Genomic DNA, 11,823 nt, shown 5'->3' with positions numbered 1-11,823 from the left:
TCAACCTGATTGTTAAATGAATCATAAATGTGAAGACTTGGGAAAGAGAACCTTGGCCGGTGCAAAGGTCCTGCCCTCTGAGGTCAGAGGGAGACTCTGGGGTATAAAGGAGGGCTTGATTCCACCTCAGCTCTCTGTGACGGCACCATCTGTTGTTTAGGCTCCAACAAAGGTAAGCATACTTTTATTTGTTATTAAGTTTATTAAAATATTGATATATTATCTGCAAGATGCGTCTTAGATTAATTTATAAAGATGACACAGCCTAGATTGGAAGTAACCAGACCCTGAAGGGAGAGTTGAGGTAAACATAATAGAAATACAATATTAAAAGCTTTATTGAAAACATAAATATATATATATATATGTTTATATATATATGTGAGGAGGAATATGAAAACATTAAATGTATCAAACAAGATAAACAAAGGAAAACATAATAAGCCAATATATGCTTTTAAATATATATATATTATAAATGTGTTTAATTTTATAACGTTTTAATTTAAGTTTATACAAATATGTATTGCTTTTACAATCTGGTGATAAATAGATGGGATGATCAGAGACAGCAGAGAGCACACACACACACACACACACACACACACCCACACACACACACACACACACACACACACACACACACACACACTCACAGGTAATACTGCGGCTGAAAGATCCTTCCGGTGTGTTTCTTAATAACTGTAAACGGTGTTTGTCTCGTCACTTTACAAGATGAGATACTACAAAATATCAGAGACAGACATCTTTGGAAATTCCCTAAAATAATGTCTGTTGAGAGTTTTTCATGCAGATGTTGCTGCGGTCACTTGTTCTGCTTTCGGAGTTCATGGTTTCAGTTATCATTCATCACCGCATGATGACAAATAAGGATTTCACAGGAAGTATTTTACAGGTCACATGCTGTGTTAAAGGTCACATGTCATGCTTTTCCGGTTATTTCCCGTCCCCTTGTGTGTTATGAAGGTTTTTCTGCATGTAAACGGTCTGCAGAGTCAAAAACCCTCTCATACTTGCCAACCCTCCCGGTTTCATATTTCTCCCGCATTTCTCCCGATTTCTGACAAAATCAGATTTACACACGACTGTTTCCACTCGGACTTTATTACAGCTACACCATCGTTTGATTTCCATGGTAGCACCTCTCTTTAGTAGCGCGTGCAACTAGATAGGGCAGGAGCTCCAACAAGCCGTGTAGGACAGAGAGTGAATACACAGACTATACAGAGATGCTGGATGAGGAACCAATGTGGTATTGGAACATTGAACAATATAAATCTATTCTAGTAGACCTCAACAATGGAACTATGATCAGTAGAAATGGCCATGATGTGGGACCTTTAAAATAAGTGAGAATATAAACCCACTAGGTTTAACTTCAAGTCATTAAAAAAAAAAGAATTAGGTTTTGTTTGGATTTTTTGTAAAATGTTTTAATGTTTTTTTCTTTTTATTGACTGTTTAAATAAATAACATGTATTCAGGCTTTTGCCATATTGTATCCCCCTTCCAAAAGGAAATCATCAGAATAATGATTAATAACAAGTATTTTTGTTAATTAAATCGACCTTCTTTCATTTTTTTGCAGTTTGTGTTAATTATTTTTGCCATATTTTTTAATCTCTTATTTTTTATTGTAAATCACTTTGAAATTCCATGTTGCTAAAATAATCTTTATGAAATGTAATCGACTTTCTTTAATGTTTTTTTGTGCACTTTTTCTCAATATTTTTGCCATATTTTATAACCCTAAACAAAACTTTAAAAAATCTTAATTTGAATTGATACATCTGAGTCTTTTTTGTTTATTAAATTAGTGTTCTTTAATTATTTTTGCCATATTTTATACACCAGTTCTTTGTTTAATAAATCATTAAACAAATATAATAAATGTTTCTTTTGCACTAAATTCATATGTATTTGTTGTAAAGCACCAAGGGAAGCACAGTCACAATTTAAAATGTCCCTCTCTCCATTGACTCCCCTTCACCCCTGAATAATAATATCTGTGTTTCCAGGTGTCGTCCGGCTGCTGCTGCTCACTCTCTGTCTCAGAAACACATCATCAGCTGCTGGGAGTGTGGAGGAACATCTGGAGGAACATCTGGAGGATCATCTGGAGGAACATCTGGAGGAACATCTGGAGGAACATCTGGAGGAACATCTGAAGGAACATCTGGAGGAACATCTGGAGGAACATCTGAAGGACTGTCTGCAGGAGCAGGACAAAGACTACAAGAATCTCCTGAAGACGCTGCAGAGCGGCCTTCCTCACATCCACTCCTCCCATCACGTGGTCATTGTCGGGCCGGGGCTGCAGGACTGACGGCTGCAAAGCTGCTGCAGGACGCCGGGCACAAGGTGCATGCTCTAAATACACTTCATACACTATTTATCATGATTTTATAACGTTTTAATTTAAGTTTATACAAATATGCATTGCTTTTACAATCTGGTGATAAATAGATGGGATGATCAGAGACAGCAGAGAGCACACACACACACACACACACACACACACACACACACACACACACACACACACACACACACACACACACACACACACACACATACACACACACACAAAGATCCTTCTGGTGTGTTTCTTAACTGTAAACGGTGTTTGTCTCGTCACTTTACAAGATGAGATACTGTACATTTACAGGATGTAATGATGTCTGCCTCCTTTAGTTCCTGTTTCCCTTCTTCAGAAAGCTGAACTCATGGATCCTCAGACAGTGAAGTGGAAATCCTGTGAGTATTTTCTTGCAGCAATATTGTGTTTTTATCAGAGACAGACATCTTTTAAAATGGTGTCTGATAAAATAATGTCTGTTGAGAGTTTTTCATGCAGATGTTGCTGCGGTCACTTGTTCTGCTTCCTGAGTTCATGGTTTCAGTTATCATTCATCACCGCATGATGACAAATAAGGATTTCACAGGAAGTACTTTACAGGTCACATGCTGTGTTAAAGGTCACATGCTGTGTTAAAGGAAGTGAGAATATAAACCCACTAGGTTTAACTGCAAGTCATTACAAATGTAGACTTGACTTTGTATTGACTGTTAAAATAAATAACATGTATTCAGGCTTTTGCCTTATTTTATCCACATTAAAAAAGGTAATTAATAACAAGTATTTTTGTTAATTATATCGACTTTCTTTAATTTGCTTTGCTCTTTTATTATTTTGCCATATTTCATAACCTTTAAGAAACTTTAAAAATAATCATTTGAACTGATAAATCTGAGTCTTTTTTGTTTATTAAATTAGTGTTCTTTAATTGCTTTTTTCCATATTTGATACACCTGTTCTTTGTTTAATAAATACAAATTGTAATGTTTCTTTTGCACTAAATTCTTATTTATTTGTAAGCACTAGGGGTGGGAATCACCAGGCTCCCCACGATACGAGACTATTGCGATACTTAAGCCACAATACGATAGTATTGCGATTCTCTGATATGCTAAGTATTGAGATACGATATATTGCGATATAGCAAATCACATGGCTCATATCCATGTCAGTCTTCCCTTCCTGGTTAAAACATGTATTTGCAATATGAATAGTTTATGTAAATAACCCAATGTGTGTTCTTTGAACCTGAAAAGGAGATGGCATTGTTTGTGTTACTTTCATTGCAATTGTATACATGTCTTAACGTAACTTCCCGTTTTATATACGACCGTCTTTCGGAGGGATATGCTACAGTTTATAGAAGAAAAAATATATATATATACGAAGATAAAAGTTTATATAATAAAATATTGATACTTGGTATCCGTGTATAGATACAATATTGCGACACAAGATATCGCGATACTATGTTGTATTGATTATTTCCCCCACTCCTATGAAGCACTAAGGGAAGCACAGAGGCTCAAATTAAATGTCCCTCTCTTCATTAACTATTATGATAGATAAACATACACTGTAAAAAGAGTCCGTGAAATTAACAGGGAAAAGCTGTAAAATCACGACATCAAAAAACTGTAAACAGAGAAACAATGAAGCAGTGTTTAATTTACAGTAATATTTCGTAAAGTACTGAACCAAACAAAACTGTTAAATTCACATTAAGAATTATGTTAAAACAATGATATTTCATTGTATAATTTACAGATTACTGTGGTTTGAACACAGAAAAACTGTAATACATAAAACAATACAATACAGTTAAAATGACAACATGACAGTGTTAAAATCATGTTTTTTTATGTTTTCATTCTTGATTATACTATAATATACTTACTTCTTATTTCTATTTGTTTAATACATATGTTTATTTTGAAATTGGAAATAACCCAGTACTGAGATATTCTTGGAAATTAAATGAGAATCCATAAAACAGCTGGCGTTTGGATTCTGGGGCCGCCCGGCTATTTGGAGTGGAATGCAGCCCACGGCAGACAGCCCAAACAGTAATCGAACGCGCCACTACGTGTGGACGGGCCGTTACGTTCTTGTATTTAAAAAAAAATTGGGAGCCTCTCGGCGGAAGTGACGCAAGCGGTCAACGAACGCAGCCTCCGAAGGAAACGGCCGCTGAACTGAGACACGCCTACTGAGCAGTAGAGTTTGTTTCTGTTATTTCATACATACAGTCGGCGTCGCGTCACAGTTGGGGGCGGGGCATTTCGAGGGGGAAAACAATCATTTCCCCCTCGCCCAGAGCACTGTAAGCGCGCGGATTTTAAATATTAAACAAACATGTCATACATTGATTCATTGCAGCCCATTTTCCAGGGATAGATACCTTAACATGTTGTATTTAATAGGATCGGATTCTTGTCCATATCTTATTAAAGAGTGGACGAATGATCCGACTGAATGGCCTGAAGTTTCATTCCCTGATATCTTCTGCTACCTGGTTGAATCACCCGGTAAGAGGCCAAATCACGTTAACTGATTAATTAAACCTCACATAATGTATATGTCTAACAAGGAAATTAGCACGTTTTAGTGAATTTGTTCATCACACAATGGTTGTTATTGCACAATAGCCATCATGAGCTGCATATACATATTGGTTATTGACGACTCGGTACGTTATCACGCAGGGATTTACACACACACGCCTAAAGAACTATCGGTCCCTGGAGGCACACAACTGTTTTACAAGTGGCTTTGTTGGAGTTGTGCTCCATCATAAACTACCTTCATCGGATACCTACCTGTTTCGATGTGATGTAAAGCCATCCTGGAGGGTGACAGAGAAGCCGCAAAGGCTGGCTTCCGCATCTGCCAAACTATGCCATACCTGGGGGTTTCATGTGATGGCTATGTTTCCTGTGACTGCTGTGGTGAGGGTGTTATAGAGGCTAAGTGTCCTTACAGGTGGGGGCAAGACACCTCTACTGGGTATCAACAGTGGCTTGAGGACAAAAGAGGACATCTGGAAAGTCTGACAAGCTTAAAGAGAAGTCATGCATATTTCACTCAGGTATTTCAATATTTCACCTGCATATACCTGCACACCTCTAATAAGTCTGGAGCATTTTGTGCAATTATCCAAGATAATTATCCACAGATGGCATACTGTCTATAATGTACATATTAGTGTTATGATGATTGCATTGCATATGATTGCATTTGACAGGTCCAAATGCAGATGTTTATTACCAAACGGATGTATGCAGACTTCATCACTTGGACTCCTCAGACCTGCCTGATATTCAGAGTACAAAGAGATGAGGACTTCATCAGTGGTGCCATTAATGTGATGCAAACATTTTGGTCACAACACATACTACACAAACTTCGGGAGCTGAAAGATGCACAGGTAGGTGGTTGAATTTCCTATCAGTGTAAAAATGGCAACAAATAAGTCACTGTGACAGAGTTACATATTTATTTATACCAATTCATTTTGAAGCATATTATAGCTATTGTATTTAGTATCAACATAGACTACTAGACTATATGTACAAAATCAAATATCACAAAGCCTATACATTTATTTACAACATGAAAACATACATAGGCTACAAATAGAATGAATAATGGGCTGGACAATATTGTCTATACTTGTGACTTTGATACTAATCAGATAATAATTGTTGATATTGTTGATCAAATTGTTCTTGTGTTATTTACAAAGGGGGTGTACTCATTTATGATAAGCACTGTATATGTTTCTGCTAAGTAGGCAGAACACAGTCCAGTCGAAAGCAGCACAGGGAGTGACCCATCAGGCAACACAAGTGGCAGCAGAACATCAGGCATCAGAGGCAGAGCGTCAGGCAACAGAGGCAGAGCGTCAGGCATCAGAGGCAGAGCGTCAGGCAACAGAGGCAGAGCATCAGGCATCAGAGGCAGAGCGTCAGGCAACAGAGGCAGAGCGTCAGGCATCAGAGGCAGAGCGTCAGAGGCAGAGCGTCAGGCATCAGAGGCAGAGCGTCAGGCATCAGAGGGCAGAGCGTCAGGCATCAGAGGCAGAGCGTCAGAGGCAGAGCGTCAGGCAACAGAGGCAGAGCGTCAGGCATCAGAGGCAGAGCGTCAGGCATCAGAGGCAGAGCGTCAGAGGCAGAGCGTCAGGCATCAGAGGCAGAGCATCAGGCATCAGAGGCAGAGCGTCAGGCAACAGAGGCAGAGCGTCAGAGGCAGAGCGTCAGGAAACAGAGGCAGAGCGTCAGGCATCAGAGGCAGAGCGTCAGGCAACAGAGGCAGAGCGTCAGAGGCAGAGCGTCAGGCAACAGAGGCAGAGCGTCAGGCATCAGAGGCAGAGCGTCAGAGGCAGAGCGTCAGGAAACAGAGGCAGAGCGTCAGGCATCAGAGGCAGAGCGTCAGGCATCAGAGGCAGAGCGTCAGGCATCAGAGGCAGAGCGTCAGGCATCAGAGGCAGAGCGTCAGAGGCAGAGCGTCAGGAAACAGAGGCAGAGCGTCAGGCATCAGAGGCAGAGCGTCAGGCATCAGAGGCAGAGCGTCAGGCAACAGAGGCAGAGCGTCAGGCATCAGAGGCAGAGCGTCAGGCAACAGAGGCAGAGCGTCAGGCATCAGAGGCAGAGCGTCAGGCATCAGAGGCAGAGCGACTCAGGCATCAGAGGCAGAGCGTCAGGCATCAGAGGCAGAGCGTCAGGCATCAGAGGCAGAGCGTCAGAGGCAGAGCGTCAGGCAACAGAGGCAGAGCGCCAGGCATCAGAGGCAGGGCGTCAGGCATCAGAGGCAGAGCGTCAGGCATCAGAGGCAGAGCGTCAGGCATCAGAGGCAGAGCGTCAGGCATCAGAGGCAGAGCGTCAGGCATCAGAGGCAGAGCGTCAGGCATCAGAGGCAGAGCGACAGGCATCAGAGGCAGAACATCAGGCATCAGAGGCAGAGCGTCAGGCATCAGAGGCAGAGCGTCAGGCATCAGAGGCAGAGCGTCAGGCATCAGAGGCAGAGCGTCAGAGGCAGAGCGTCAGGCAACAGAGGCAGAGCGTCAGGCATCAGAGGCAGGGCGTCAGGCATCAGAGGCAGAGCGTCAGGCATCAGAGGCAGAGCGTCAGGCATCAGAGGCAGAGCGTCAGGCATCAGAGGCAGAGCGTCAGGCATCAGAGGCAGAGCGTCAGGCATCAGAGGCAGGGCGTCAGGCATCAGAGGCAGGGCGTCAGGCATCAGAGGCAGAGCGTCAGGCATCAGAGGCAGGGCGTCAGGCATCAGAGGCAGAGCGACAGGCATCAGAGGCAGGGTGACAGGCATCAGAGGCAGGGCGACAGGCATCAGAGGCAGGGTGACAGGCATCAGAGGCAGGGTGACAGGCATCAGAGGCAGGGCGACAGGCATCAGAGGCAGGGTGACAGGCATCAGAGGCAGGGTGACAGGCATCAGAGGCAGGGTGACAGGCATCAGAGGCAGGGTGACAGGCATCAGAGGCAGGGTGACAGGCATCAGAGGCAGGGCGACAGGCATCAGAGGCAGGGTGACAGGCATCAGAGGCAGAGCGTCAGGCATCAGAGGCAGAGCGACAGAGGCAGAGCGTCAGGCATCAGAGGGAGGGCGACAGGCATCAGAGGCAGAGCGTCAGGCATCAGAGGCAGAGCGTCAGAGGCAGAGCGTCAGGCATCAGAGGCAGAGCGACAGGCATCAGAGGCAGGGTGACAGGCATCAGAGGCAGAGCGTCAGGCATCAGAGGCAGAGCGTCAGCATCAGAGGCAGAGCGTCAGGCATCAGAGGCAGAGCGTCAGGCATCAGAGGCAGGGCGACAGGCATCAGAGGCAGGGCGACAGGCATCAGAGGCAGAGCGTCAGAGGCAGAGCATCAGGCATCAGAGGCAGAGCGTCAGGCAACAGAGGCAGAGCGTCAGAAATCAGAGGCAGAGCGTCAGGCATCAGAGGCAGAGCGTCAGGCGTCAGAGGCAGAGCGTCAGGCGTCAGAGGCAGAGCGTCAGGCATCAGAGGCAGGGTGACAGGCATCAGAGGCAGGGCGACAGGCATCAGAGGCAGAGCGTCAGGCATCAGAGGCAGGGTGACAGGCATCAGAGGCAGAGCGTCAGAGGCAGAGCGTCAGGCATCAGAGGCAGAGCGTCAGGCATCAGAGGCAGAGCGTCAGGCATCAGAGGCAGGGCGACAGGCATCAGAGGCAGAGCGTCAGGCATCAGAGGCAGAGCGTCAGGCATCAGAGGCAGAGCGTCAGGCATCAGAGGCAGGGCGACAGGCATCAGAGGCAGAGCGTCAGGCATCAGAGGCAGAGCGTCAGGCATCAGAGGCAGAGCGTTCAGGCATCAGAGGCAGAGCGACAGGGCATCAGAGGCAGAGCGTCAGGCATCAGAGGCAGAGCGTCAGGCATCAGAGGCAGAGCGTCAGGCATCAGAGGCAGGGCGACAGGCATCAGAGGCAGGGCGACAGGCATCAGAGGCAGGGTGACAGGCATCAGAGGCAGGGTGACAGGCATCAGAGGCAGAGCGACAGGCATCAGAGGCAGGGTGACAGGCATCAGAGGCAGAGCGTCAGGCATCAGAGGCAGAGCGTCAGGCGTCAGAGGCAGGGCGACAGGCATCAGAGGCAGGGACAGGCATCAGAGGCAGGGTGACAGGCATCAGAGGCAGCGGTGACAGGCATCAGAGGCAGGGCGACAGGCATCAGAGGCAGGGTGACAGGCATCAGAGGCAGGGTGACAGGCATCAGAGGCAGGGCGACAGGCATCAGAGGCAGAGCGTCAGGCATCAGAGGCAGGGTGACAGGCATCAGAGGCAGGGTGACAGGCATCAGAGGCAGGGTGACAGGCATCAGAGGCAGAGCGTCAGGCATCAGAGGCAGAGCGTCAGGCATCAGAGGCAGAGCGTCAGGGTGACAGGCATCAGAGGCAGAGCGTCAGGCATCAGAGGGAGGGTGACAGGCATCAGAGGCAGAGCGTCAGGCATCAGAGGCAGAGCGTCAGGCATTAGAGGCAGAGCGTCAGGGTGACAGGCATCAGAGGCAGAGCGTCAGGCATCAGAGGGAGGGTGACAGGCATCAGAGGCAGGGCGACAGGTATCAGAGGCAGGGTGACAGGGTGTGCAGCAGCAGAGCAGCACTGAGATCAGTTCAGGGACCTGTGGAAAGACAAACAGGTGGTTTTGATTAGAAAGATCCATTATGTCTCAACTGAAACCTGTTAAATGGCACAATTGGAACAATAATGACTTCTTTGTTGTATAAAAAAGTTGCATAAAATATTGTTCTCTGATGCTCATTATTAAATGACTGCACATTGATTTTGTTCTTACTCTCAGATTCTGTAACGGTTGTACATGACACTGCCAGACAGGTTCATTAGTGCTGCACAGACATGCACAATCCTATCCATCATGGCCTCTTCTCTCTTCTGTCTCTCATCCTGCAGTCTCTTCACCAGGCGCAGAGGAAGTGGGCCATCCAGAATGTGGTACCGGCTCTTCAGGGCCCCAATGACTCTCTCTGCAGACCACAGATCGCAACATCTTCGGCTGACAGTTGTTTTCGGCCCCTCGTGAAAGACGGTGTGATGAGCTGTGCACCCAGAACAGCAAAGTCATCCTTCAAAGTGAAGCCCCTGTCGGCTAAAATCTGAAATAAACATCACAAATACTTAAAAACACTACTTTACTTCAACAGCAACTCAAAAATGGTAACTATGGGTAAATAATAAATTCACAAATAAGACTTAAATTAGAAACAAAAAAACAGTTCAATTGTTACCTGATCTCCTGCATGGTGGAACTTCTGAGATAAGAAGTCTGAGTTCCTTACAATATGCACATCTGAAGCCCTCCCTGCCCAGCCTTTGGAGATATATGTGATTGAGCCAGATGGGTGACATGCAATGAAATACTTCACTGTAGTCCAGTTTTTGTATTTTCAGTAGGTGATAGCTCTGTGAGAAGAGACAGTCGTTAGTAATACTTATCTATAAATTGTGTACATATACACAGACAGCCAGGTAAGTATTACAAAAACCTGACACTTTATGCATGCTATCAAAAAGAAAAATATCTCACCTTGTTTTCAGCTTCTTTGAGTGTTCAATTCTGATCTCAAAGCAGTCGATAATTGCAGTCACTCTAGGGTACTGGAAGAGAACCTCTGCTGGTACTGTGCTTCTGATACACTCTCTATCAGGCCATTTAATCAAAAAAGAAATGTTGGCGTACATCAAATCCAACCATCGGGAGAATACATCCAGGAAAGTGCTATGTGCCAGGTCAAATATTCCACACATCATATCGGTTGAGGGGTTCTGCCGCAGTTTCACCAGAGTAATAAAGAGCTGGTCTTGTGTTGACATCTTGGATGTTTTCTGTGACTTAACAAACTGTACCAGGTACTGATGAAGAGTGTCAAATACTGTCCATGACAGGCCTGTCATGACTTTACATTTAGTGTCATTTTCTCTCTGTTTACCGACATTTTCAACGTCTCCAATTCTCTGATGGCTTCAGCTCGCTCCTTCATGGCCTCATCTCTTTCTCTTCTTAAATTATCCAATTCTTCATAAAGTTGTTTTCTCTCTAACTCCTGAAGAGGTATGGGAGCTTCTGATGTTGGGGCTTCTGGTGCTGGGCCCTCTGATGTTGGGGATTCTGGTTGGGCAGACTGAACACCCTCACGCTTCCTCCTTCTCTCCAGCCTCTGAAGTACTGACCTGGGAGACTTTGTCTTTTTATGTGGGAACAGCGAGGGTGTGTAGTCTGGGTGGGCTATGTCCTCGTTTTTTAAGCCTAGGGCAAGACAGTTCACAAACGAAATGAGAAGGGGATAGAAGGGGGTGAAATACATTTTAACTGCAGAAAGCTCGGAAGCTACCACCAATGTTGTTAGCAGAGCTGTGTTTTTGTATACTCAAGCAAGGTAGCCTGCATAACGTAGTAGTTAGTTAACTTCTCTTAAAACTAGTAATTGAACATTCATGTTAACTACGAAACAATTTAACACTGTTATTGTGTGAATAACGTTGTCATACCTGTAATGAAGTGCTGACTACAGACGTACACATGTTTGGATTTTGGATCCCACAGGTGGCCAAACTCACCCTCCCGACGGATCGCTTGAAGCCACCGGGTTCTTCTCCTGGGCTCTGTGCTCCCGTTGGGCAAAATATAACATTTTAGATTTGGATTTTTAAGCTTGTTAGTTGTACAAAAGGGCACACTGCAGCTCCTGGGCATTGTGGAAGCCGGTTTGTTTTCCCCCTCGGCGCGAACCGGATGTGACGTTTTGTGGGCGTTCCCTCGCTTGCCGACTGTATCTATTGGACTATTTAATTATCGCGGGAGCAGCCACTTTTTAGCAGGTTAACGGCTCGGTGCGCGGGAAAGTCTATCTCAAGTCTGCCTGCCACGGACCACGAGCTGTGTGCACATGAGC

General features: G+C 45.2%; 1 protein-coding gene and 2 long non-coding RNA genes across 5 annotated transcripts; 2 read left to right on the top strand and 1 right to left on the bottom strand.

Annotated features, from left to right (window-relative positions):
* Nucleotides 1–109: 109 nt before the first annotated feature.
* LOC117562643 lies at nucleotides 110–2,781 on the top strand. The gene is made up of 3 exons (XR_004571602.1): nucleotides 110–172; nucleotides 2,040–2,382; nucleotides 2,716–2,781. It is a non-coding gene; the product is annotated as an uncharacterized LOC117562643 (long non-coding RNA).
* A 2,878-nt stretch (nucleotides 2,782–5,659) lies between these two features.
* Nucleotides 5,660–10,055, top strand: LOC117562635. Its single transcript, XR_004571600.1, has 2 exons — nucleotides 5,660–5,807; nucleotides 9,824–10,055. It is a non-coding gene; the product is annotated as an uncharacterized LOC117562635 (long non-coding RNA).
* LOC117562634 (THAP domain-containing protein 7-like) lies at nucleotides 9,413–11,695 on the bottom strand. Of its 3 annotated transcripts, XR_004571598.1 has the most exons (5): nucleotides 11,420–11,695; nucleotides 10,458–11,177; nucleotides 10,159–10,241; nucleotides 9,708–10,026; nucleotides 9,413–9,533 (listed from the first exon to the last, which is right to left on the bottom strand). XR_004571598.1 is itself a non-coding variant. In XM_034240450.1 (2 exons), the coding sequence occupies exons 1-2, from the start codon at nucleotides 11,622–11,624 to the stop codon at nucleotides 10,822–10,824; spliced, it is 561 nt and encodes a 186-aa protein (XP_034096341.1). In that variant the 5' UTR covers nucleotides 11,625–11,695; the 3' UTR covers nucleotides 10,405–10,821. The 3 variants fall into 3 exon arrangements, 1 of the variants encoding a protein (XP_034096341.1); XR_004571599.1 differs by lacking the exons at nucleotides 9,413–9,533; nucleotides 9,708–10,026; nucleotides 10,159–10,241 and adding an exon at nucleotides 10,264–10,333; XM_034240450.1 differs by lacking the exons at nucleotides 9,413–9,533; nucleotides 9,708–10,026; nucleotides 10,159–10,241 and having other exon boundaries at nucleotides 10,405–11,177.
* Nucleotides 11,696–11,823: the final 128 nt, after the last annotated feature.

This window comes from Gymnodraco acuticeps, unplaced genomic scaffold (assembly GCF_902827175.1).
Source record: "Gymnodraco acuticeps unplaced genomic scaffold, fGymAcu1.1, whole genome shotgun sequence".
Taxonomy (NCBI): Eukaryota; Metazoa; Chordata; class Actinopteri; order Perciformes; family Bathydraconidae; genus Gymnodraco; species Gymnodraco acuticeps.
The sequence above is the reverse complement of the archived record's forward strand: the minus strand, read 5'-3'. Positions and strand labels throughout refer to the sequence as shown.

What these genes read in the sequence shown, in the direction of transcription:
- LOC117562634 (XM_034240450.1), bottom strand. Translation starts at nt 11,624, where the DNA reads ATGCCCAGGAGCTGCAGTGTGCCCTTTTGTACAACTAACAAGCTTAAA. An exon ending in TAGTCAGCACTTCATTACAG is followed by an intron (nt 11,178 to 11,419) that starts GTATGACAACGT and finishes GTCTTGCCCTAG; the next exon opens with GCTTAAAAAACGAGGACATA.